At 39.6% G+C, this 27827-nt stretch overlaps 1 protein-coding gene across 1 annotated transcript; it reads right to left on the bottom strand.

The window, feature by feature from the left end:
• STT3A (STT3 oligosaccharyltransferase complex catalytic subunit A) lies at nucleotides 1-27617 on the bottom strand. The gene is made up of 18 exons (XM_080817837.1): nucleotides 27534-27617; nucleotides 25145-25271; nucleotides 24176-24236; nucleotides 19610-19731; nucleotides 19107-19252; nucleotides 17845-17935; nucleotides 16719-16825; nucleotides 15932-16096; nucleotides 14137-14317; nucleotides 13218-13373; nucleotides 11843-11934; nucleotides 11007-11162; nucleotides 10601-10789; nucleotides 9677-9793; nucleotides 9457-9559; nucleotides 2247-2435; nucleotides 893-1008; nucleotides 1-284 (listed from the first exon to the last, which is right to left on the bottom strand). The coding sequence occupies exons 2-18, from the start codon at nucleotides 25230-25232 to the stop codon at nucleotides 246-248; spliced, it is 2118 nt and encodes a 705-aa protein (XP_080673963.1). The 5' UTR covers nucleotides 25233-25271; nucleotides 27534-27617; the 3' UTR covers nucleotides 1-245.
• Between the last annotated feature and the right edge of the window lie 210 nt (nucleotides 27618-27827).

Consider the following 27827-nt stretch of genomic DNA (forward strand, 5'->3'; position numbering starts at 1 on the left):
TTTTTAAAAAAAAGGTCCCCCCTTTAATTGACCAAAGTAAAGCCATGACATTTCATTTGGTAACCTGCTCAGAATTATAAAAATCACTCCATTTGGCCCAGCCCATACTGCCCAGGGCAAAACTTTCAGACAATACTAATCCCATCGTGCTCTGTTGTTATAAGCTGCATACTTAAAAAAACATCTTCAGCGTCCTAAATGTGACGCTCAGTGCGAAGCATATCAGACAGAGGTGGACGTAACAGTTATGTCCGTGACAAGCCTCGATTATCCAGGTCCTTTACCTGCAATATAAAGATGTCATTTTTATATTTAAAATCAAGTCAAATTGGAAGAGTGTCCCTGAGTTGGGTTCTGCTGCCTGATTTGGCTTTGTGACTGAGTGAGTGCTGGTTTGAAACCAGCTACTCTCATGCTTAGCCTTTTGGAGTACCTCTGAGGAGCAGTTTAAATGATCTACCTGCCAAATACATCAAGGGTTCTCAATCTTATGTAAGAGATATAACACACTTCGGGGTGACTCTATGCCATAATTATTCAGTGGGAGAGAAGAAAATGTAGTGTATGCACATACATACACATACGCATGCATGTATACACACACAACACACACACACTTCCTCCTCCCACCAGGCCTGATAATCACAAAAACAGATCAAGTGCAGCAGTATAGCCCCAACTAGAAAAATATCACTGTAACCACAGCTAAAATGATAGCAGATTAGGGTATCTACTCTTGAAGAACAATCTAAAATTAAAATAGTAACATTCTGAGTTGTAAGCTACTTTTCTGATTTTAGAAATGTCCCTATATTAAAAATATGTGGCCCATTTTTAAGACTAGAACCAATCCACAAACATGAGTTGCTTTTTCAGTGTAGCATCTGCTCACCTTATATATCCTGACTAGCCAGTGTTCTGTGGTATATGCTTCCTCCAGGACATCAAGTTCAAAGTCTTTATTCCCAATCTCAGCATTCCGGACACGGTCAAAGCCTGGTGGACGCTCTAGAAAGGGACAAATATAAGGAGAAACACTTCTTTCTACAGTGCTGATTTCCTAAGGAAAGAATAAATCAATTTGGTAAATCATCTACTAACTGGAATGTTATTTCTCAGCCTGGAGTTTGTTTAGAGAGTAGGGCCTACATAGAAAGACCCCAGGTAGTTAGAACAAATCAAGTGTTACCCTGACTCAAGTCCTCTCCAAACTGATGCTTGAAAAAGTCCATGGAAGCTACGTTTTCTAAGACAGGGAGTTGGGGCACCTGGGTTGGTCAGTGGGTTAAGCCTCTGCCTTCGGCTCAGGTCATGATCTCAGGGTCCTGGGATCAAGCCCCACATCGGGCTCTCTGCTCAGCAGGGAGCCTGCTTCCCACTGCACCCCCACCCCCCCGCCACCTACTTCTGATCTCTGTCAAATAAATAAAATTGTTTAAAAAAAAACAACTGGAATGCCTGGGTGGCTCAGTTCATTAAGCAGCTGCCTTCGGCTCGGGTCATGATCCCAAGGTCCTAGGATCGAGTCCCACATCCGGCTCCTGGCTCAACGGAGAGCTTGCTTCTCCCTCCCACTCTGCCTGCTGCTCCCCCTGCTTGTACTCTCCCTCTCTGTTAAATGAATAAATAAAACCTTAAAAAAAAAAAATTCTTCCAAAAAAAAAAGACAGGGGGCTGATTTCCAGCCCTTCCATTCCTGAGGACTGCTACCCAGAAGCCTCTGTTAAACTAGTAACCCTTCCATGGATCAGAGAAGAACCCATCAGAAGTCAAAGGCCTGCATCCACTTCAGGCATTGTCCCTAGTACAGAACCAAGAAATTAAAATCAGAAGCAAAGACTTAACCTAATTAGATTACTCTCTGGGCATTTATTGAAAGAAATGAAAAGTCCTTTATATCACTGTATCCCCCTTCATTCCTCTCTCCACTACAATACCTTTTACTGAGAGACAGTGAAATATAATGGGTAAAAATCACAGAATCTAGAGCCAGACTGCCTAAGTTTAACCTAACTTTGCCACTAGTTTCATGATTTGGGGCAGGTTAGTAAGTTCCTTCTTTGTACCTCAAATTCCTCATACATAAAATGGAAATGATATTAGTATCTATGTTTTGGGTTGTTGTAAGGACCAAACAAGTTAACAGATGTAAAGCACTCAGAGCAGTGCCTGGCATATGAAAAAAACTATACATACTAACATTACTGTTCCTACTGTTCTTACTAATGTTATTATGCATCACTCACTGGCTTCTGTGTAGACCTGTCCAAAGCGGTAGTAACACATCTTGTACATAAGGCAGTTGAGCAGCACTGGAGAACCCTCACGGTCCACACGGAATTCCCCAGTTGGAGTATAATAATCGTGTTCCTTAATATGTTTGCCTGTGTCTGTGCTCCCTCCAATCCGGACCATCCACAGAAACTTATTGATGTCTACAAAAAAAGCAGAAAGAGAACGGCTATGTCACAGAGTTTGCTGGAGCTAAATCATCTAATGAAAGCTATTATTTCTTTCCTTCCTTTTTAAAGTACAGTTGACATACAATATTAGTTTTACGTGTACAGCATAATGATGTGACATTTGAAAAAGCCACTATTTCCAAGAAAATCCCTCAAAATATTTTTATAAGGAGAAATGGCTAGTCTTTTAAAATAGGAAATACAATGTGGGGGTAAAATTCTTCCCTCAAAATTTACATTTCCTATAGATTATTAAGAGTTCTGAAAGCTATTGGTCCAGACTTAAGTCACACTAGAAATTATTCCCTGGTATTAGTTGGTCTGAGCTGTCCAATAGAGTAACTTTATATATCAGCCACATGTAGCTACTGAAACTTGAAAGATGGCCAGTCCGGGAGCACCTAGGTGGCTCAGTTAAGCATCTGCCTTCTGCTCAGGTCACGATCCTGAAATCCTGGGACTGAGCCCCATATCGGGCTCCCTGCTCAGTGGGGAGTCTGCTTCTCCCTCTCCCGCTGCCCTGTCCCTGCTTGTGCTCTGTCTCCTTTCCTCCCTCTCTCTCAAATAAATAAATAAAAATCTTTAAAAAAAAAAAAAAAGGGGTGGCTAATCCAAGTTAAGATGAGCTGTTAAGTATAAAGTACACACTGGATTTCTAAAAACTTAGTCCCAAAACAAGACAAAGTAAGTAAAATATCTTGGTTAAATAATGATGTTTTAGATATATTCAGTTGAATTATTAGAATTAATTTCTTAGTTTCTTCTTATTTTGATGTGACTAATAGAAATTTAAGACAACGTATGTGGCTCCCATTATATTTCTATCAGACAGCACAGACCTAGAAAGTAGCAACTTTATCAGAACTAACATGCTACCTTCTTGACCTACAGTTGCAAAATTACAAACCTCTAAAACATATCTATGAGAAGTCAACATTTCTATGTCAACCACACTACCAGGGTCCATAAATACTGACACCACCAGCAATTCAGGTTATCTCTCTTAGAATGTCACTCTCTGAATCTTCTCCACAAGCCTTAGGGAAATGGAAGGTTAGTATAAAAAGTATAATTGATCTGTAGGAAGAAAGGTTCCACTGCAAAGGGTTCCAGGGGATATCTCAGTGCTTAAGAACAGACTCGGGATCTAAACAGCCTGGGTTTGAATTTTAGCACTACCAATTCTAGGTGGGTGACCTTGAACAAGTTACTTAACCTCTCTTGAACTTGAGATAGAGAAATAAGAGTACGTACAACAAAAGGGTAATGAGTAAGAGCATGTACAATTAGTATATCATTTGTCACAAAGTAAGCGTTCCATATATAATATTGCTTTCCTCATGTAGTGTAGTGTCTGCATTCTTACCTCCATCTTACTAATGGAAAACAGAGGCACAGAGATTTACCTAGATCACACAGAGAAAAAGAACCAAAAACAAAACACCAGAGAACATCAACTGAACTATCCTGGAGTACTGAGATTGCAGTTTCCTAAAAGTTATGTCTGAAGCAAAAACCTGACAAGCTGTAAGAATGGAAGAGTATATAGCAAAAGAAACCATCAGCAACATGAAAAGGCAACATATGAAATGGGAGAAAATATTTGCAAACCATGTATTAACACAGGGGATTAATAGCCAACATATATAAGAACTCCTACAACCCAATAACAATACCCCCAAATAATCTGATTAAAAATGGGCAAAGGACCTTAATAGATATTTTCTCAGAGATATTCAGATGGCCAACATGTACATGAAAAAGCACTCAGCATCACTAATCATTAGGGAAAGACAAATCAAAATCACAGTAAGACATCACCTCATACCTGCTAGAAAAAACAAGAGATAGCAAATGCTGCCAAGGATGTGGAAAAAGGGGAAACCTTGTACACTGCTGATGGGCACATAAACTGATACAACCACTATAGAAAACAGTATACAGGTTCTTCAAAAATTTAAAATTACAACTACAATATAAATTTACCTCACATATGTAACATGGAATACCATTCAGCCATAGAAAAAAAATAAAAAGGAAATCCAGCCATTTGCAACAACCTGTGGATGGGTCTTGAGAGCACTATGCTAAGTGAAATTAATCAAATAGTGAAAGACAAATACTGTACGATCTCATTTATATGTGGAATTTAAAAAAAAAACAAACGCAGAAACAGAAACCAGAATTGTGGTTTCCACAGGCTGGGGGTGGGGGGGTAGGGGAAACTGGGTGAGGTGGTCAAAGGTGATAAACTTCTAGTTATAAGATTAATAAGTTCTAGGCATATAATATACAACATGATGATTATAGTTAAGAATACTGCATTATATATTTGAAGTTGCTAAGAGATTTTAAAAATTCTCATCACAAGGGAAAAAAAAATTAGGGGTGCCTGGGTGGCTCAGTCGTTAAGCGTCTGCCTTTGGCTCAGGTCATGATCCCAGGGTCCTGTGATCAACCCCTACATCAGGCTCCTTGCTCAGTGGGGAGCCTGCTTCTTCCTCTCCCTCTGCCACTCCCCTGCTTGTGCTCTCTTTCGCTCTCTCTCAAATGAATAAATAAAATCTTTGTTTAAAAAAACAAATAAATGCAATACAATTTTTATACCCAAATGCCTGTTAATCCCTTTAGAAAATGTTGTTTTTGGAACTGGTATCACATAGCATAAAAATGCTCCAAAGAGGGGTGTCTGGGTGGCTCAGTCAGTTAAGCAACTAACTTGGCTGGCATGATCTCAGGGTCCTGCGACTGGGGCTTCCTGCTCAGCCAGAGTCTGCTTGTTTGTCTCCCTCTGCCCCTCTTCCTGCTTGTGCTCGCTCTGTCTCTCTCTCAAATAGATGAATAAAATCTTTTTAAAAAAATGCTCAAAACATTTTAGAATCAACTTGAGGGCCCAAGTTTTGTATGCTTTTTAAAAAACCACTTTACGGGGCGCCTGGGTGGCTCAGTGGGTTAAGTTCTGCCTTCGGCTCAGGTCATGATCTCTGGGTCCTGGGATTGAGCCCCGCATCGGGCTCTCTGCTCAGCAGGGAGCCTGCTTCCTCCTCTCTCTCTGCCTGCCTCTCTGCCTAGTTGTGATCTCTGTCAAATAAATAAATAATCTTTAAAAAACAAAACAAAACAAAAAAACACTTTACTGGGGTGCCTGGGTGGCTCAGTGGGTTAAAGCCTCTGCCTTCAGCTCAGGTCATGATCCCAGAGTCCTGGGATCAAGCCCCGCATCAGGCTCTGTGCTCAGCAGGAAGCCTGCTTCCTCCTCTCTCTGCCTGCCTCTCTGCCTACTTGTGATCTCTGTCTGTCAAATAAATAAATAAAATCCTTAAAAGAAAAAAAAAGTTAAAAAGTACTCACAGAAGGCATGAACTGGAATGTTATTACCATGTTTAAATAATAACAATAATAGCAACAATCTTTGGATTTTGGGTTCACTCCTTTTCAACATACAAAAGCTCTTGAGTTTTTCAGAATTCCAACTAATGCAGCCCAAGAATTTAAGCTTGAGAAATAAATTCAGTATGAGAAAATAAAACAGTAATTCTTTCATGATTTTCACATGGATGTTTTCACAAATTTAGATAAAGACAGTGTTCTTTTTTATCTAATTTTTTTTAAGTCTAGCTTCCATATATATATCAGAGAAATTGTCAGATCACTACTCTTTCAACAATTCAAAAACATAATGTCCACAGAAAGCTTTTCTCTGTTAAGGTTTTCTTTCTGAGTCTTTCTTTACATAAACTTAACCAATACTATCATTCTCACAATTATACATCAATTTGACCTAACTAAATCTCCAATCATCACATTTTTATAGTCCTCATAACCAAGTGATTATGAAGGAAAAGTTTCTCCATCTTCATTAGAACATCAGTATTACCATCACATACAGGCGCAAATGAAAAAGATTTACTCGTAATATTGAGTGTTCGGTAAGAATGCAAAGCAACCAAGAATTTCAGACACTGTTGGTAGGAATGTAAATTGGTATTACCACTTTAGACATCTCTTTGCCAGTACCTATTAAAGCTGAAAACATACATTCCTTCTCAACTAGCAATTCCATTCTTTATTAACATTATGTATATGTTCACCAGAAGGCAAGCACTATAATGTTCATAAAGCATCATTTGTGACAGTGCCAAACTGAACCCATCAACACTAAAATGCATACAATGGGGCACTTGGGTGGCTCAGTTAGTTTAGCATCTGCCTTTGGCTTAGGTCGTAAACCCAGCATCCTGGGATGGAGTCCCATACTGGGCTCCTTACTCAGTGGCGAGTCTCCTTCTCCCTCTGCTTCTGCCCCCACTCCCTTGCGCAACACACGCATGCACTCTCTCTCTCAAATAAATAAATAAATTCTTTTTAAAAATAAAAAGTAAAATGCATATATTATGCTATACTCACACAACAGATACACAGATATATACACAGATACACAGATAGATACACAATATATACACAGGAATGAGGATTAAGAATTTTTTTTTAAAAGATCTTATTTATTTACTTGAGAGAGAGCGGGATGAAGGGCAGAGGGAGCAGCAGACTCCCTGCCAAGCACAGAGCCCAATCCGGGACTCAATCCCGGGATTCCAGAATCATGACCTAAGCAAAAGGCAAACATCTAACCAACTGAGCCACTCAATTGGTTAAGAATTAACTGAGCCCTGAGAATTAAGAAATTATTATGACCTGCAACATGAATGAAACTTACAAACACAACACCGACCAAAAAAGCCAGAAACAAAGAGTATATACTGTACTACCCCATTTATAAAGTTCAAAAACGGGCAAAACTACCCAAATATGTATATATTTATGTCAAAACTTACCAAATTACAGATTTAAATATATGCAGTGTACAATATGTTAAAATGCTTCAATAAATCTGTTTAAAAAACAAACAAATGGCATTAGAAGCCAAGATAGTGGTCATCCTTAGAAGATTGGATTGTGGGGGTAGACAGATGCATGATGTAAGAAGAATTCTAGGCACTAGTTACATGGGTATGTTTCCCTTGTGAAAACTGATCATGCTATATATTTACAATATTTGCATTTTTTAAAATGTTCAATGCAAAGTTCACTTTAAAATTTGTATAATTGAAACCTCTTCATCTTAGCACTTTCTTTTCACTTTAAGTTACTTTGTCAAGTGTCTCATGTGCTACCTTCCTTAATTTCATAGGAAAAATTTACAATATAATCCAAATAATGACATTCATTTTTCTGCCAGCATTAAACATTCTTCTGTGCAACTCTATAGGCAATAAAACGCTGACTGACTGAAAGCAGTTATTTAACAGTGGTTAGTGGTAGTATTTTGAGAAATTACCTCTTTCTACCACATATAATGTATACGTTCACATATATAAAAATACATATACACATATACATACACACATATACACATATATATGTGTATATATGTGTATATATACATATACATATATACATAAACAAATATTTCCTGTAGTATTTGGCTATATTGTGATTATTAGAAAACCTATAAATGATTACACACAAACAGTGCTGGTACAATTATTAAAGTTCAAGTCTGTGTACACATGTCCCTGCTATCATCATTTTTTCTGTGCTTATACAAGACACACATGGAGATCAGTCTTTAAACATTATACTTGGCACTTTATATGTAGTATATATAGAGACATATAATCTAAAATTTAAACATCTCTAAGAAGCAGCATTCAAAGAAAATTAAGATAAAAATATGAGGTAGTTATTAAACGCAAGAAAACAAAATGCATTCTTTTAGGTAAGAATGTAACCATGGGGGGGGCGCCTGGGTGGCGCAGTGGGTTAAAGCCTCTGCCTTCGGCTCAGGTCATGATCTCAGGGTCCTGGGATCAAGCCCTGCGTCGGGTTCTCTGCTCAGCAGGAAGCCTGCTTCCCCCCTCTCTCTCTGCCTGCCTCTCTGCCTACTTATGATCTCTGTCTGTCAAATAAATAAATAAAATCTTAAAAAAAAAAAAAAAAGAATGTAACCATGGTATGGTTGACTCAGCAATGAGTGTTTACATAGTCACAATTTTGAAAATACTTTATCTGGATTTAAGCAGAAATTAAAAATTGACCCCACTAAGAAGAATCAAGTGGAAAAGGAGGAAATGGGAGTAATAAAAAGAAGGAAATTTCTTCTCTAAAATTCTAAGTGGATATAGCATATCTAAAATAATCAATGAATAGAGAAACATACATATTTTCAGAAATAGGAACATAAGTACGAGAAGAAACAACTGAAGAAATCATTGCTTCTGGAAACTGATATCATAGGGAGTTTAGGTTTGGGGACTGGGTAGTAGCTACCACTTTTCATTATAAACCTTCAAAAGTGTTCAACACTTTTAAGTATAAAATAAGGTATTGCTTTAGTTTTTTTAAAGTTGTTTTAAGGGAGAGAACAACACTTTGACAAGTCTTCTAAAAATATGGCTTTACTATTAATCATAGAGAACACGGTAATATATGCCACACACACACACACACACACACATATAAACATAAAAAACATTTTAAACTGGCATATGAAATCTATGGCTTAAACCCATTAAAAATGCTAATTCTTAAGTTCATTGTCAGATGCCTTCTTTTTTTTTCCACATTGTATTTTGCTTTGCTATTACTTTTTATTTGATTTATACAGACTGTGAAATGAACACCACAAAAAGTTGAGCTAATTAAGCTTTATGTTCTTTGTTTACTGGTTGTGAAACTATTCCTAGGTCTTTAGACAATTACAGCATGCCATAGCTATATGAGAATTTTTACTTTTACCTCTTACTTGTTGCAAAAAAAAAAAAAACCACAAACAAAACATATAAACCCTAAAGCTGCAAATACTTAGGAACTTCCCCAACCAATATGTTGATATTAGTAAAACAAAACAAAACAGAACAAGCAGAAAAATTGAAGATTCATCTAGTTTTCTTAGATCTATGACCTGTAGTTAGAAATGGAATCAAGTACATACCATCAGAGGAATACCCAGTAAGGCCTCCAAAAATGACTAGCACATAGCTAACATCAAGCTCCCTCATGATCTCATAGGCTTTTTCTTCTGTGGATGCCATTGCCTAGAAAAATAGATGCACATTTCTCACAGCAAAATTCCAAGTCATATAATCCCTCAGAGAGAAATATTCCCAACTAGACCCTGTGCGCCAAACACTCAACTGATTGCTTCATCTTACCTGCCCTACTCGAGAAATATGGGTATTATTCCATGTGTTATTGTCCACTAAAATTGTCCGATTCGCCATAGCCGTAATTTGGTAGCCATAATCCCACCATGACATGACCTTCGCATCCTGAAAAAAGAATGGGAAATTAAAATAAGCTTGCTGCCTCCAAAAATCAAATACAAGAGAAGACCTGGAAGGGCACTTGATAGTAAGTAAAGCAATGCCTAGCCAGAAAATAAATCTTGGCACTTGGTCCAACATTTATAATATAATCATGAAATCTCTGCACAAATTATATAATCCAACATTCCCAATACTTTCATCTCAGATCACCTTATGTAAAAAAGCATAATAGGATGGAAGGTATAGGGGACTGCGTAGTATTTCCAAATAATCTGGTGTCATGAGGTAATTAAATAAATGATCTTTAAAATACACAAAAAGCAGTTAATATCAAGATGGGGGGAATATAAACCATAGAATATAATGGACAAGAGTTAAAAAATTCTTATAGCTTTGATTAACAGTCTAACTCAGAAGGGTTATTCCCAATAGCTCTGCAAAGAAAATCACTTCAGATATTCAAACGGTATAAACCAAAATGTTAAAAGTGCTTATCATCAGGTGATGACTTTATGGAAAATTTGTTACCTTTTTTTCTTGCTTCTATTTTCTGTTTTTTTTAATAATTAGGGTGGTCTACTTCATGATAAAATCACCTCGCTGTCAGAGTGTAGATGATTACACCAGTAAGGATACAGAAAAAGTCCTAAATTGAATGGAGGCTGACCGTCAGGGTTCATTCAACAGCAAGGTTCTATAGTTTGAATTTCTCCAGGTTTTCTACCCATCTAAAAGCTATACAATTCACTATGACAGTAAATGTCTCCCACTTCCCCATTCCCCTCAATCCAACTCCTCCCAAATTTTTACCTCTGGAGTATTGTGACGAAGCCAATAGTAAGCTTCTCGAAAGTCATCAAAGATGATCCTACTGCCATCCCCACCACGGGCAGACAGCACAATGGAGGGAGAAGAGTAGGCCTCACTGGTCACCCAGGTTGAATGAAAGGTGTAAGTAATGAGAAAGAAAGCCATGACCAGTATCATCCCACTTGCCACCTAAACAAGGAAGAATTGTGTTGTAAAGCAAATTAGATTTAAACAACTCAGAACAGCTTCTTACACGCAATATAGATGAGATGAAGCAAAACAAGTCAGGGGCTATACAAGTTCACTCTGACCACTATGACAATACTCTATTCCCTCACTCAAAAAATACATACACACACACACACAGAATTTCCCACGCCTGCTCTTAGTGTTGCTTAATTCTCACTTCATTCTTAATAGGGTAAGTGGAATCCTGTTGCTTCTTGCTCTTCTTGTCTGGACGACTTATGTCCAAATTCTTCATGTAAGTGGACAGCACTTGAGAGACTCCAATGCCAGAAAGAATGCACATAACCGGTGCCAACACTAGCATAAGACGCACCTACAAGAAACAGGAAGCAAACAAAAACAGTCTAATCAGAGTTTTACAAATTACAGATTTCAACCTATTAGTACATCATGACATCAGTTCAGTGGTTTTCAACAAATAAATAAATAAATAAACAAATAAATAAACAAATATTTTTTCTCAATAAAAAAAGAATATGAGAAAATACTTGATATATCTATAGTAGAAGTATGTATTTCTTAAACTGTTTTCAGTTATATATGTATATATGTCCCAAATAACGGTATGTTAAAGAATGTATTTAACTATGGTTTAAGAAGCACTGTTTTACTACCATATATAAAATCTCTCCGCTTTCAATAATCTAACACTTGACAATCTTCCCAAGGCTTTAAGGGGAAAATGTCAACTCTTTTCTTAAGACACACAGAAAGAGAGGGGAACAAACCTGCCCACAGTCACTTTCTTCAGCACAGTATATGTACCCCTTCCTGACACAAGGTTATGAAGCCAAGAACACTGGACCCCACAACCAGAATGTATCAGTCCATTATACACCCTTGAGAAGGAGCAGCAACAGCGAGCAGCTTTATAACTCAGCCCCTCAAATGCTCCGAGGGAAGCATGTGCACAGTCATCAGTACATTCTGAATCCTGCCATGCCCCTCAGAGTCAGGGGCACAGATGTTGTTAAGACTGAGGGCATTCCTCACCATGACAGCCGAAAAGTACATGCTGGTCACACCATACATGATGATGAAAATCCGGGCATCAGATAGGTTGCTAAAGCAGTAATAGAGACCAACTACAAAAGTAAAAATAAAAAGAAGTAAGCAGCTACAATAAATAATCATAGATACATGCAAAGATGTTTACTACAGAGCTCTTTAAAATACCAAAAAGTCAGAAAACACCTAATATCCAACATAAAGATCTAATTCTTATAGTATATTTATATAATAGAATACAATACAGCAATTAAAATATTGCTGCAAGATATTATGGACCATTTGCCTTCTTACATATCTCTGTACTTAAAAAAACAAATAATATATTTAAATATTATATCTCTAAAATAATACTAATAACAGAAATTATGAATCTTTATAAAGTGAAAAAAATTGGGGAAAAACTATCATCTCATTTTTATTCAATAAATTAACTGGATGAGAGGGGCCTGGCTGGCTCAGTCAGAAGAGCATGTGACATGGGATCTCGGGGTCATGAGTTTGAGCCCCATGCTGTGTGCAGAGATTACTAAAAAAAATTTTTTAATTAAAAAAAATAACTAAGGGGTGCCTGGACAGCTCAATCGGTTAAGGTCATGATCCCAGGGTCCCAGGATCAAGCCTTGCATAACTACGCTCCCTCCTCAGCTGGGAGTCTGCTTCTCTCTTTGCCCCTCACCTTGCTTGTGCTCTCTCACTCTCTCTCAAATAAAATCTTACAGGAAAAAAAAAAAAAAAAAAAACCAACCCTAAAATAAATAAATAACTGGATGAATATACATCAAAATGTTAACAGGTATGTGGTGAGAACTGAAATTTTTATTGTTTTTAAACTTGTCTGTATTTTTTACAATAGACGACTTAATTTCATAAGGAAGAAAAAAAGAAGTTATATTACTTAAAAAAAAAAAAAAAAAGGAAGGAAGCACCCCACTTCCAGTAAATCCAAAAACATATCTGGATTGGCTAGAAGATAAGTAGCTTAGTCTTTACAGTCAGCCATGCCTATTCTCAAACTTCAATACTGCTAAGGAATAAACAGGGAAGAGTCATGGATAGGGGATGGGAGAGAGAGGTAAACTGAAAGTACTCAAAACCACAACCAAATCCAAATTAATTTTAACTTAAAACACAAATGAACGGGAAACTATGAGGCTCTGAACTTGCTAGAGTTCAGAGTTCAACTTCTGACTTCTACTCTGCCTCAAATATTAGAAAAATGCTTAGTCATCCTTTGCATGGCATAGGGTAAAGGGGAATAAACAGAAACAACAAAACACAAGGATGAGGGTAATTTACGTATTTAAATCAAATGGTGTTTCTTACAAAAGAAGGCCACCTCAGAACAAGGCAGACAGACCTGGAAACATGAAGACCAGAAGCTGCAGATCAAAATAGTATGAGGACCAGGTCGTGGGCTGGTGTTCAGACACAGAAGCAATGATGGGGATGTTGTTCTTAGCATAAGAAGGATCCAGCAGGGAGTAGAAACGCCCCGTCCAGGGAGATATTTTTCCTGGCAGCAAAGAAGCAACAAACGTTTCACAATCATTCCTGAAACAAAATAACCTCTGATCCTAACTAATCACAATTTTCCATTTTAATAAGCGTCTCTGAGACAGAGAAGGATTAGGTTTTTGTTAAAATGCCGTCATTACTTTCAGAATTTCACCCCATCCTTTCTTTCAAAGTTGAGAGTACTTTTTGTCAGCACAGCTAGCAAAGTAAAATCAGGCTGTACATAAACTCACAGATGGGAAGCAAAAGTGCTTCCTCCAAGGGTTTTAGGTCAAATTTGGCAACCATGGCCAACTCCATAAACTAAGTCAGCTCCATCCTCCAGTGCTGCTCTGAAGTAGACAGTACACAGAGACATGGGCAGTATCAGATCAGCTCAGAAGTGAGGAAAATGTGGCATGCTAAACAGCCATGGGTTAGTGCATATGGGATTAGACAAGGCCATGTTTGTAGGATATGGCCAGCAGTGTTGATTTTTCCCACCCTACCAAGAAGAAAGAAAAAAAAAAAGAGGAGAAAAACCAGCAAGGTGAGACACAGTCCTTTTACCAAGTGTGTTTCTGACATTAAGAGCTACTCTAACAAGACATTCTACATAGAATCCAAACACTGGGCTGACAAGTGGACTGAATGTGAGGAAGCAGAACTTTATAATCTTGGGAGGAAAAGAATGAATCTTTCTGTGGTCAAGAAATAACCCATATTTTTGAAGTTTACTACATGTTCCATACCCATTCACACAAACTGTGAGCCTTCCCTACCTGTTAGCATGAGGAGAGCTCCCACGGTGAGAAGGACAAAGCCTACCAGGGAGATGACACTTCGGAAAAGAACTTCAAACTGCTGTGGATTCAACTTGCTGCGCAGATAATCCACGAAGGCATGGATCTGGCAGAGACCAAAGACCCCAAAGGCCGCCATGTGCTCTGATGAAAGGACGGGCTGTAGGTAAAAGCGTACATATGACAATGCTGAAAAGCACTGGATCCAGCCTAGACCTGAATTATCCTGACCTAGTTCGGACCAAACAAAGGGTCAAATGAGTTCTGAGGCTCAGAGGATTTAGCCAATGGAGGGAAGGGTCTAATTCGCCCATTGCATTTTCCAAGGAGTACTTGGAGTCCTCCAAAGCATGCCATACGTTATCATTATCATACCTCTGGACTTTGCTCGGGCTATTTCTTTAGCCTAGATAGCAATTTTCTCATTTTTCCACAATTTGCGTTCACAGAAATTCTCACCACTCAAGGCCCAATGCAAATACCACTTCCTCCTAATCTGCCAAACTGAAATCCATTATTCCCCGTATGTTCAAAGCACTTTAGATCTCTTCCATTAGTTATAATTCTTTCTTTGCTTAGATCAATTGTTCTCAAACTAGTGAGCACCATAACCATGGGGAGAGCAAAGAAGACACAGTGTTAAGACAGGTTGTGGAGTCCTCACCTAGAGTTTGATTCAGTGGGTCTCTGATACAGCCCCAGAATTTTTTTTTTTAATAAAAAATTTGGTGTTAATTTGCTTCTTCAGAATACTGAAATTTTTATTATTATTTTTTGTAATCTCTATACCCAACATGGGGCTCAAACTCACAATCCCAAGATCTTCAAGGGGCATGCTCTACTGAGTCAGCCAGCTGCCCCCAGAATTTGCATTTCTAACAAGTTCCCAGACACTGCTGGTCCAGGAATTACATTTCCAGAATTGTTATATTATCAAATATAGACATCTGCCTGTATTTCCTTCCCTGCAAGACTATAATTCCCTTAAGGACCAAAACTATATTTTTAATTTTTATAATTCACTGATTAGCAAATTACACACAGGTGATCAGTAAGGAAAACACTGCTGACCTCTGAATAAGAGTCCCATTTCTATCAGAATTTTACATGGGAAATCAAACACACCACTTAATTCTTTGGTTTCACAGTTGTGTCTTAACACTATGAGTAATGTGGTTTAAACGTTTGTGTTCTGCTTCCTAAAGGACTTTCACACAGGCCCCACCAAGAAGTTCAGGGGTCATTACTAATACAGGGACTCATCAACATTAAAAAGGACTGGAAATAACTTTGCATTTGTATCAACTCAGCTCAAAATGTCTCTCCTCCAACAAACCTAAGCCAAATTAACAGTCATTCAATTCTAACTTCATGCAACAAATCTTAATGCACCCTGGAAGCAGACTTTAATGACCAATGATTCTGTTGCTTCAGTTAACACGACAGTCCCAGGTTAGACTATGAATAAGTCTTACTCTCTTCATCAAAATCCAAGATAAATCAAGCTAGTTGGAGCTGTCTAGAGAACATAGAAGAAGATAAAACTCTACTTGGGGCGCCTGGGTGGCTCAGTGGGTTAAAGCCTCTGCCTTCGGCTAAGGTCATGATCTCAGGGTCCTGGGATCGAGCCCCGCATCGGGCGCTCTGCTCAGCAGGGAGCCTGCTTCCTCCTCCCTCTCTGCCTGCCTCTCTACCTACTTGCAATTTTTGTCTGTCAAATAAATAAAATCTTCAAAAAAAAACCCAAAAAACCTCTACTCAGTCTCGGGCTCACCTGAAAACCCACAAAGGAGATCTGCATGGAAAGAATGGTGCCCAGGCAGTAAACAGTACAGTAGGCCACGTAGATCCGATGGGAGAAACGTCCTGTGAGCATCAGCACCAGTACGTGAAGAGGGATCAAGTTGATCAAGAACACATAACCTCCCCATGAAGAGACCTATGACAGGATAAAAAAGAACAGTTGCTCTCAGTACTCCTCCTCGGGCCCCCGCTATAACTTCGGATATTACCTGCGACCTTACAAAGAACATCTCTTTACAGTAACTATAAACTTCATTTATGCCAAGTGGCTTAAAGAGTTTAAATAACTGACTTCTTTAAATAGGAAAATCAAATTCACACCTATTACTGTAACTCAATCCCCTATTCTCTATGCCTCCTGCCATCATGATCACGAAAGAAGTACCTAACCCTCAGGGTTAATCCAGATGCAATAGATTATAATGTTATAGGGAGGATTTAAGGATTCATAACAAGTAGAAGCAGTTAAGAGAAGTCTAAGTGAACACATAAGACTGAACAGGAAAAAATATAACCAATATGTACCCATAGGACCTATGGTATCTGGAGAACTTTAAAAATTAAAAACATTATCTCTACCTTGCTATTACACAATGGATGGATATCCACACCTGCACTGGACTAGGCTTTGTAGGGACACAAGAGACAATAAAGACTTCTAGCCTCCAATCCATGGTCTCAAAGCCCAAGAGCTATTTCCAGTTTCTATCAGTTGATCCCAACAGAGACACTCGTGGAAGAAAGGAGTGAAAAGTTACCATGTAGAAATAAGCCAGGGCACACTTGGCTGCCCAATAGATGGAACCAGTCTTTACTGCTTTGATCCACATGTAGTAGGTGAGTAGCATGCAAAAGATGGCAATCCCTGCAGAAAGAACAGAGTGACAATTCAATAAAAGGCCATACTGGCACAATGTTTAAGAATACTATTCTGGCGGTGCCTAGGTGGCTCAGGTGGTTAAGGGTCTGCCTCGGCTCAGGTCATGATCCCAGGGTCCTGGGATCGAGCCCCGCATCAGGCACCTACACCCTCTGACCCTCCCCCTTGCTTGTCCGTTCTCTATGTATCAAATAAATAAATAAAATCTTAAAAAAAAAAAAAAAGAATATCCATTTCTTAGGGCACCTGGCTAGCTCAGTTAGTTAAGCATCTGCCTTTGGCTCTGGTCATGATCCCAGAGTACTGGGATCAAGCCCTGCGTCAGGCAGTCTGCTTCTCCCTTTTCCTCTGTGCCTCCCCACCACTCATGTTCTCTCTCACTCTCTCAAATAAATAATAAAATCATTTTAAAAATATATAATAGGGACACCTGGGTGGCTTAGTTCGTTGAGCCGCTGCCTTCAGCTCAGGTCATGATCCTAGGGTCCTGGGACCGAGTCCCACAACAGGCTCCTTGCTCAGCGGGGAGCCTGCTTCTCTCTCTGCCTCTGCCTGACACTCTGCCTGCTTGAGTGCTGTCTCTCTCTTTCTGATAAATAAATAAATAAAATCTTAAGAAAAATTAATTTAAAAAAATAAAAATGTATAATAATAAAATCTTTTTAAAAAAGACTATTCATTTCTCTTATTTAGAAAACAAAGCAAATGATTACAACGTTAAAATATTAGTAACATTCAACACTAAACTAACTCTACTTTTATGAATCCAGAGAAGAGCAAAAGGCTTTACATAAGGAAAATTACCAGCTACCTTTCTGGAGGAAATGACAGAAAGAGAGATTATAAATTTGTCTGAGGTCCCTTCCTCCCATTTGTAATATTCTCACCCAGATACCATTTTTGCTACTGCTAAACATCAGATACGAACTCAGATTCTACTGCACTTCCTCAAGATCTACTGAATAATGAGATGAACAGATCATCTTCAGCATTTTAAGTCTTACCTTCATTATCGTAGGAGCCAGCCACAGATCTGGAGATATACCCAGGAACTACAGCAATCATAGCAGCAGCAAGAAGCCCAGCCCCTGCATCCTTTAAGAAAAGAGGGGTAACAGGAAGTTAACATCATTCACTCCTGATAGACGAGGATCCACTAGTCCATTCTACTTAAAATGGATCAAGAGAACAGTCCAACAGTTTCCAAGGTAGAAGTGATGCTAGAAGTGCTAGAAATGTTCGCAGCACGAGAAAGCTAAAAACTTCACAAGCAATTCCCAATGATAAGACCAGTTTCTCGGAAACGGAATACACATCTGCTAAGGACAGACAAATCATGTAAGCTGTCAGACATCAGACACTGCCCCAGAATGGGCTGTTTGGCAGGAGGATTCCCACGCTTATGAGTACTATCCCTAACAATATCTCCACAATGCCGAAGAGTCACACCTCTTAAAAGGCATGCAAGGATAATCAAAGGAAGACAATTATTACCTAAGTTAAAAAGCCAAAAGGTGATCATTTATCTGGACTAAAGCTGACAGGAGCTTGGATAATAAAGTTGGAATATCACAAGGCAATCTGTGAGCTCAGAAGAGAGGAACAACAAAATATAACTCATCACTCCAAAAGCAAGTAAGGACTTGTCTGTTGAAAGAGTCAGATTTGGAAGAAGGGCAGCAAAGAGAAGGATGAAAAGGTTTCCAAACTAAACTCAAGTGTCCCAAGACCTCCTACTAGTTTATCACCTCTCAGGTATCTCCCTGACACCATAGCCACAAACTAAGAATAGCATCCAAGAAGCCAGGATCAGCAATGTGGAACCTAGAAATAGAGAGTCAGTACTGTGAAGCCTACTACAACAGTGGTTTAATAATTTTTAAATAATGTTTAAAAAAATCAACAAATAACTGCTAAATGTGCACTGCCAGTAGGAAATATTAACCATTTTGGAACACTTCCTGTGTTTTTCCTGTCCCTTAGGTTGTAAGAACTTCAAAATCTAAAGCTCACACTTCACATTTTAAATGTTTTTCTTTTCCTTATGTAGAAATTTACATTTGACCTTCAAATGTTCTCTATAAGGACGAACAGTTGTTAAAACAGAGAAACCACATATCTTCTAGGAAGGGGCTGGAGTGAACCCAGTAATTCAGCCTTTAGTCTCTGGCTCCCTGCCCTTCTCTGGCCCTTGGTCCCCCACCCTCCAGCATCTAGTAGAGCCGTTCAACATTCATTCCCAAGCCTATTACCCCAAATCCTTCACCTTGAGCTCTTTCGTAAGGTGGTACGTGACGATAGTGGTGAAGGAAGAGAAGAGAGGGGCCAGGAACACACAGACATTCCGAATGTCGATGGTGATGTGGAAAAAATGGAGTACATGGTAGATTGCAGCAGAAGTGATCATTAAGCCTGTAACAGGAAGAAGAAAACCCATTAGGTTATCTTAGTGAGACAATAAATTTAAGGGAAAGAGAAAGAAAAAACCAAAGTATCAATAAAGTGGTAACATAGATCCGGACAAACCATCAGAAGTACTAACACAGAAACTGTGGTAGGCCTATAAATTCCAGAATTTATGAAAATCCAGCCATCCCCAACTCCCATACATGTTCTCCTGTATACATAAGATCCATTTTTAGGAATCTGTAATCAGAATGAATTTACAGTCGTCACAAAACGAAGATATTTTAAAAATAAGGAAAACTGTTCCATAATACAGAAATGCCTTCTCTTAAAAATTTTTTTAAAAAATCCTGTTCCTCTCACCTGGATAAATTGTTCCTCCAATGATTCGTCCCAAAGGGTACCAGGCCCGGTCATCAAACCAGTTATGGAATTTATAAAATCCCTCTTCAGCCAGGAACCGGGTAGTCCGATAATTAAAGTATCTATGGCAAGAAAGAAATGATGTGTGTCTCCTCCCCTTCATACTCAAATACTTGTACCAATTTAAAGAGAATTTTGTTCCTCAGGTTTCACCACTGAGGAACTTAACCATTACTCTAATAAAAATCAATTTGGTACCAAAAATTATGCCAAGAATGAAAATCATTTTACATTACCCTAAGTCCCCTCAATTCTAGCTCTATCCTTGTCTCAACTAACGCACTGCTTCTCTAAGAAGGAAATGCAACTGGAGCCTAACTCAAGCAGGATACTCCTTTTTTTTTTTTAATTTTTATTTATTTATTTGACAGACAGGGATCACAAGTAGGCAGAGAGGCAGGCAGAGAGAGAGGGAGGCAGGCTCCCCGCTGAGCAGAGCGCCCGATGTGGAGCTCAATCCCTGGACCCCGAGATCATGATCTGAGCCGAAGACAGAGGCTTTAACCCACTGAGCCACCCAGGCACCCTCAAACAGGATACTTCTTCACTAGCCTGACAATTAGTAGGCATAAGCACCAGTCAGAGAATTCAAGCACCAAACTCAAAACACCTGAGATGCAGGCACCAATAAATTTGGCCCTTTCCAAGAGACAGGAACATACAAAAGAACATTTTGATGCCACATAGGAGTACACAAGGATAACTTCAAGTGATCAGCATCTCTGAAGATGTTGATATAACACCCACACACCTTACAATTTTTTTAATCAACTAAGTAACACAAACTTCTTTATTTAGTAACAAAACTTTTTTTTTTTAAGATTTTATGTATTTATTTGACAGAGAGAGACACAGCGAGAGAGGGAATACAAGCAGGAGGAGTGGGAGAGGAAGAAGCAGGCTTCCTGCTGAGCAGGGAGCCCGATATGAGGCTCGATCCCAGGACGTTGGGATCATAACCCAATCCAAAGGCAGATGGTTAACGACTGAGCCACCCAGGCACCCCGTAACAAAAACTTCTCAATGAGTGCTTAAACTTACAACAAGTCCTACTCATGTTATCTAAAATAGTTCTGTACGTCGCCCACATAATAACATAAAAATATAAATTACACAAAAATATGTGAGGAATGCCTGTCTGGCACAGTTGGTCAGCACATGACTCAATCTCAGCATTGTAAGTTTGAGCCCCACACTGGGTGTAGAGATTACTTAAAAATAAGATCTCTAAAAAGAATATTTGATATAAAATGCTTGGAGTTATACATGGAAAGACACAATTCTTTAGGGCTAAGGTACATAACCTCTTAAGTTTCTTATTTTAAAAGAAATAAGAGAGGGGCGCTTGGGTGGCTCAGTGGGGTTAAAGCCTGTCTTCGGCTCGGGTCATGATCCCAGGGTCCTGGAATCGAGCCCCGCATCGGGCTCTCTGCTCAGCAGGGAGCCTGCTTCCTCCTCTCTCTATCTGCCTGCCTCTCTGCCTACTTGTAATCTCTGTCTGTCAAATAAATAAATAATTAATTAAAAAAAAAAAAAGAAAGAAGAGAAAAAAATATTTTAAAAAAATAGAATAATGGGACACCTGGGTGGCTCAGTGGGTTAAGCGGCTGCCTTCGGCTCAGGTCATGATCCCAGCGTCCTGGGATCGAGTCCCACATCGGGCTCCTTGCTCCGTGGGGAGCCTGCTTCTCCCTCTGCCTCTGCCTGCCTCTCTGTCTGCCTGTGCTCACTCTCTCTGACAAATAAATAAAATCTTTAAAAAAAAAAAATAGAATAAAAATAAGAATGGCCAACAGACTGGGGCGCCTGGGTGGCTCAGCGGGTTAAAGCCTCTGCCTTGGGCTCAGGTCATGATCCCAGGGTCCAGGGATCGAGCCCCGTATCGGGCTCTCTGCTCCGCAGGGAGCCTGCTTCCTCCTCTCTCTCTGCCTGCCTCTCTGCCTACTTGTGATCTCTGTCTGTCAAATAAATAAATAAAATCTTTTAAAAAAAAAAAAAAAAAAGAATGGCCAACAGACAATGAAAAGATGGTCAACATCACTCATCATCAGGGAAATGCAAGTCAAAACCACAATGAGATATCACCTTACACCTGTCAGAATGGCGAAAATAAAAAAGACAAGAAATAGCAAGTACTGGTGAGGATGTGGAGAAAAAGGAACTCTCATGCACTGCTGGTGGGAGTGTAAATTGGTACAACCACTGTGGAAAACAGTACAGAGCTTTCTCAAAAAATTAAAAACAGAAATACTATATGACCCAGTAATTCCTCTACTGAGAATTTACCTAAAGAAAATGAAAACAGGGGCACCTGGGTGGCTCAGGCGTTAAGCATCTGCCTTTGGCTCAGGTCATGATCCCAGGGTCCTGGAATCAAGCCCCACGCTGGGCTCCCTGCTCAGCGGGAAGCCTGCTTCTCCCTCTCCCATTCCCCCTGCTTGTGTTACCTCTCTTGCTATCTTTCTTTCTGTCAAATAAATAAATATCTTCAAAAAAAAAGAAAATGAAAACACTAATTTGAAAAGATATATGCACCCATATGTCTACAGTAGCCAAGACACAGAAACCACCTAAGAATCCATCAATATATGACTGGATTAAGGATGATATGGCGTATATATACACACACATATACACATATACACATGATGGAATATTATACAACCATAAAAAGATGAGATTATGCCATTTACAGCAAAATGGATAGACCTAGAGGGTACTAGGCTAAAAGAAAGACCGGATGACAAAGACAAATACCATATGACCTCACAATAAAAAACAAAAAGCAGAATCAGACCTGTAAAAACAGAAAACAAACTGATGCTTACCAGAGGGGCGGAGGTTGGGGGGATGGGCTAAATGGATGAAAAAGCATGGGAAACACAGGCTTCCAATTATAGAATGAGTAAGTCACGAGAGTAAAAGCCACGGGATAAGGAATATATTCAATGATACTATAATAATATTGTTATGGTGACAGATGATAGCTACATTTGTGCTGAACACACCATAATGTATAAACCTGTCCAATCACTATGCTGTACACCTGAAACTAATGGAACACTGTGTACCAACTACATTCAAATAAAAATTTAATTAAAAAAGTAAAAAGAAGTTTAAAGAAAGGAAAAAAAAATAAATAAAAATATAAATAAATAAAAGGAATTTTTAATTACTAAAGGTAATGATGACTAACCACCTTTCCTGCCCACCCCTCTAACCCTGTTTCCTTCTTGGTCAGTCAAGTTTTAGCAGCTGAAGTAAGCAGAAGTAGCAGATGGCAGAAATCTCTATCCTTCTATTTGTTGCTGATGAATGTTATTTTGGTAACTGTCAGAGAAACACAGGGATGAGGGTAGCAGGCAGTCAACATACGTGAGAACTATGTTCTTTACCTAAGGGCAGGCAGGACAAGCCAGAGAAAGTATAAATTAGTGGGAAGAGGTCTGGACTGTGGTCACAAGACAGGCCTCAGTTTCCTGCTCCACAAAAGAAAGCATCAAATCACAAGATCTTTATAGTTCCTTGTAGGTCTCTGGCTACAAAGCAGACAGTCTCATTTTCCCTGACCATCTTGCCTCAATGTTACAGAGAAAAAGCTGTAACAGACTGGTGATCAAGAAACAAAAGGATGTGTTTTCTCATTCATGAGAAAAAATATATAAATTGATTTGAGAGGCCCCAAAGAAAGTACTTGCGTGCCACCAAAGTGCTTTCAAATACCTACACAAAATAACAAATTCGTAAATTAACTTTTATCAATGTTCCATAAGCTGATAGATGCTATTTTTAAAATATCAACAACACTTGAAGAACCTATGATTCTGGCTTTCCAAATTTTTATTCAGGCCTAAACTTAAGGCAATACAACATAGTGACTCTAGTGTCTAGAGATGGACAAACCTAGATTCAAATCTTGGCTCCTCCAAACATGTAACCTTCAACAGCCTCTCCCAGCCTCAGTCTCCTCATTTATATAAAGGAGAAAACAGCACCTCCATCTCACAGGGTTGTAAGGACTTAGAAATAATCTGTGAAACAGTGCTTGAAACAAAATGAATACTCCCCTAAAATCCCTAATCAAATTCATGGCTTTAAATTCTCTCCAATATCGTAGAACTTAACCAATAGACCCAATTCCTATCATATAAATTGTTAAACAAAAAGTCATAAATCTCAAGTTCAAGACCTGTGATTTTTCTTTTGAGCCTTAAACACACACCAGGCCCCTTTTCCTCAATTTGTATCACTAACTGTGGACCACACTGAGCAGCCAGACTTCTCTTAGCCTAGCCACCTAATGAGTTCGAGAGACTTACTTGGTTAATTCTAACAAAAATGTCTCAAAAGGAAGCAATTATCTCCTTTAGAAAACTTGAGGGTTTTTTGCTCTAAGTATATAGGGAGCACATCCCCAACACCAAGAGCTGATTAGAATGTGAAATCTGAAACCCATGAACCTGAAAGCTTTCCAAAGCAAACATCAGACCAAGCAAAAGTACTCACGGATCAAACTCATGGATAACACTTTCAAATCTCAGGACAGCAAATAGACGAGTGGAGAATGCTGCAAAACCAAGAGAGTTAATATTTTAATGGTAGTCTGCCATGAAAAATAGTAGATTAATGTATCATAAGGATAACAGTATTATCAAGCAAAGAAGTCACAGGAAATATAAACTGATTCTAAATAGGGGGTTCCTGGCTGGTTCAGTCAATATAGCATGTGAATCTTGATCTTGGGGTCACAGGCTGAACCCCATGTTGGGGGTTGAGTTTACTTTAAACAAAAAAAAAAAAGAAGAGAGAGAGAAAGAGAGACCCCCGAATAAATTATTTATCCATCTCTCCCACATAGGGGAAAAAAAGAATTTCACTATCCCCTGACAGTGACACCTACCACAAAGGCAGGACACATTTAACTCCTTATTATTAAGGCGCTGAACAATGCATTCACCTATTAATACTGCACTCAACTTACATGGTCATTTTTTCTATATGTTGACCTCCCCTCCCCACAACTAACCTTTACTTTGGAGCAAACTAAGAGGTAAAGCAAATCAAGACTATACTTATGACTCATCAAGAGTTAGAAAATCTAAAAAAACAACAACAACAGAATAAGTTCAGAAGAGATTTTCAGAAATACTAAAGTAGGCAACTAGACTGAAGACAATTGTCTTTTACAAAATTCAGTATCCAAGGGTCCCCAGTATACCTTTCAGTCCTAAAAGAAAAGAGAATAAGCACAGCATGTTTCCCATTCTTTCTCAGATGATCTCTAGTTCTGACTTCTATAATCCTGTGTTTCTTATATCTTGTCTTCAAAAAATTATACTGATGGATAACAGTAAAAAGAACACATCACAATCTACTGAAAAGAACCAGGCATTTAAGAAAGCCATTCTTGATTTTTTTTTTCAAGATTTTCCCTTTTCCATCCCCAGAGAAAGCGAGGTCCACATGCACACTCACATAACACAGCTGCCATTGACAGAATGAGAAGCTTCAGAAGTGTGTCCTGCTTCTCATAGGACAACCGCAAAAATCCCAGCTTAGTCATCTTGACATCAATGGGTAGCAGCAGATGACACTCAAATAGCTGAAATGGAAAAGTCAACAGTATAGGATATTAAACACCTTCAACTTATCTAATTCATTTTCATAATTTATGTTGGCAAAAATCCATAAATGAGACAGGGGCTAATGAACATGCCAGAGAGGGTCAGAGCTAATACTAACACCCAAGCCTTGCCTGAGGTATGGCTGACTGGCAAGGAAGTAGGCATAAGTCAGGTCTATGTGCCAAGACTCAAAAGGAGTGACTGGACTCTATCACCATAATTCTGCTTCCCACTCCCTCACAGCTAACAAGTACAGAATCACTACTGGCAATAGTGTGGTACAACAGGAGTAAAGAGCAAACAGGGGAATAGAAAAAAGGTGGTTGGGGAAGAGATGCAAAGAAAACTGGAAATATTAGAAATAGAGAAAAAAATAATTAAATGAAGAAAGAGAGCATTCTAGAAAAAAGCAGAAATGTACGAAAGAAAGCAGGAAATGAATAAAGTACAGAGGTGAAAGCAGAAATCAGAGAAATAAGTCATGACTGAATATCCCTGATTTGTGGCCGCCCTACATTTCAGCAGCAACTGACTGGCTACAAGCTTCTTTCTGTCCCAAATCCCAGTGGGGTCACAGGATCAACTAAAGAGCATGACTGTTCGCTAATGCAGGTAGTGATGCACTCAAGAGGGAGAGATACGCATACACAAATGACTGCACTTTCAATTCCATATATCACACTGCAACTACTGCTCAGATCTACAGCCAATGCCAGCTGCCTGTCTCAAGACTTGTCTGTAATTGACACTGCTGATTTAAGCCACTGATCTCAGTGACAGCTCATGGAACTAGATGACAATCTAAAGGCAAAAGAAAATGAATTTTTCCTACTGAAGCAAGAAAAGCACAGGGAAGAAAAAAAATTAGATTAAAATAAAATGTTGAAGGAAGGAGGTTAGCTATTTCTGTTTAAGATAGTGCTACCTTCTTTTTCTTTTTTTAAAAATTTTATTTATTTATTTGAAAGAGAGAGAGTGAGAGAGAGAGAGAGAGAGAGAGAGAGCATAAGTGGGGGAGGGGGAGAAGCAGACTGCCCTGCTGAGCAGGGAGCCTGACCTGGGGCTCGATCTGAGGAACCCAAGATCACCTGAGCTGAAGGCAGATGCTTAACCGACTGAGCCATAGTACTACCTTCTTAAACCATAAGCTGATCAAGGGCCAAACGATTAAGAATATAGTAATAAAGGATATGCAATATTGTTCAAGACTGCAGGGGAAAAAAGGAAGCTGCATCCTTCCCAATCTTTTTCTCACTATTACTGGAGGAAAAGACGGGAAAAAATAACACGGAACTAGGTGGAAGGCATAAAGAATCATACATTCCTAGCTCCAACAACATCTTTTCCATAATTAACTGTCCCAGAGGAGCAGTTTTATATGTGTTTTTAAATTAAAACCCCAACGTTTCACCCTATCTTGCAATCAAAAATAAACATCTAACTTTAGGAAGTCAATAAACCTGCCACAACCCGCAGGTTTGTATGCTTTTCTGGAATGCCTGAAACAGAAAAATGGTTACACCACTGAGCTGATATGAGCCACACGCCCAGAAGAGTCAGCGGAGGAAATGAGAGGACTAGAACTTCTACCCGAAAACTGAGTACGGGAACTGGTAATTTAAGTCCGGACATTAACCGAGTTTTCCTAGTGTGCTCTCTGGTCATTTTAGCATATCGCTAAAGTAAGTAAGAGCAGAGACACTTTTATACACTTAGCATCTGCTCTCCCCAACGGTGCCTGGGAGCTGTGGCGTCCTAGTCCCACCCTCGTTCTAGTTTCCAGGGCTGCAACTTCCCCAGCCCAGTTTGCCCACACACTTTCTCGTACCCTCTCACTCTTGTACTCCCCGTCTCGCGCCCCTCTTCTGCTCACTCTAGCAGCTCCCAACTCCCTGCCTCCCACCTTCACAGAACTCAACACCTCTGACACTAGCCACCGCGGGCACCCCACCCCCTCAGCATCCTCAGCGCTTTCCTCTCCGGGACTAGTCCCAGGATCCGATCTTTCGCACGCCCTTCTGGCTCTAAGCGCACGCCCCATCCCGGACCTTCACATCTTTCCCTTCCAGGATATGTCCATCCCACATCCCACGCCCCCTCCCCTGCAAGGCCCTAGACTCCGCTTCGCACACGCCACCCGCCGCCATTAGAGCCCCACCTCCTGCTCTTCGTTCAGCGCCACCAACAACCTGGACTGCATCTGCAGCTAATTCTCAAGTTATAGCCTAAGGCCTTCTCACCTGGCCAGCGTTCCTCAAGAATCCGCTCTGCTCCCTCTGCCATCCGTTCAGCGGCGCACCCAACCCTGGTAGCGGCTTGGTCCGCCTCCTGGACCTTTTCCCATTGGAGGGCTCAGGCTCGCTACCACACGTCGAAAGAGAGATAGGATTGCGGAACTGTCTGTCAGAGACAGAGGCGCGAACAAAGCCGCGCTCCCACTTCTTAACTGGACAATACAGATATCACTTAGCAGCCAGGAGGCGGGACTTCGTGCTCCCGCCGAGCTGTGATAGGCTCGCTCGTGAGAGCGAGAG

The sequence above is a fragment of the Martes martes genome (genome assembly GCF_963455335.1).
Source record: "Martes martes genome assembly, chromosome: 10".
In the NCBI taxonomy this organism is placed as follows: Eukaryota; Metazoa; Chordata; class Mammalia; order Carnivora; family Mustelidae; genus Martes; species Martes martes.

Bases quoted from the DNA above. Each gene is read 5' to 3' on its own strand.
- STT3A (XM_080817837.1), bottom strand. From the start codon at position 25,232: ATGACTAAGCTGGGATTTTTGCGGTTGTCCTATGAGAAGCAGGACACA. The intron at 16,826-17,844 runs GTAAGACTTAAA...TTCTTTCTGCAG, and splicing joins TGGCTCCTACGATAATGAAG to GGATTGCCATCTTTTGCATG. The intron at 2,436-9,456 runs GTATGTACTTGA...CTTTTTTTGTAG, and splicing joins TACTGGGTATTCCTCTGATG to ACATCAATAAGTTTCTGTGG.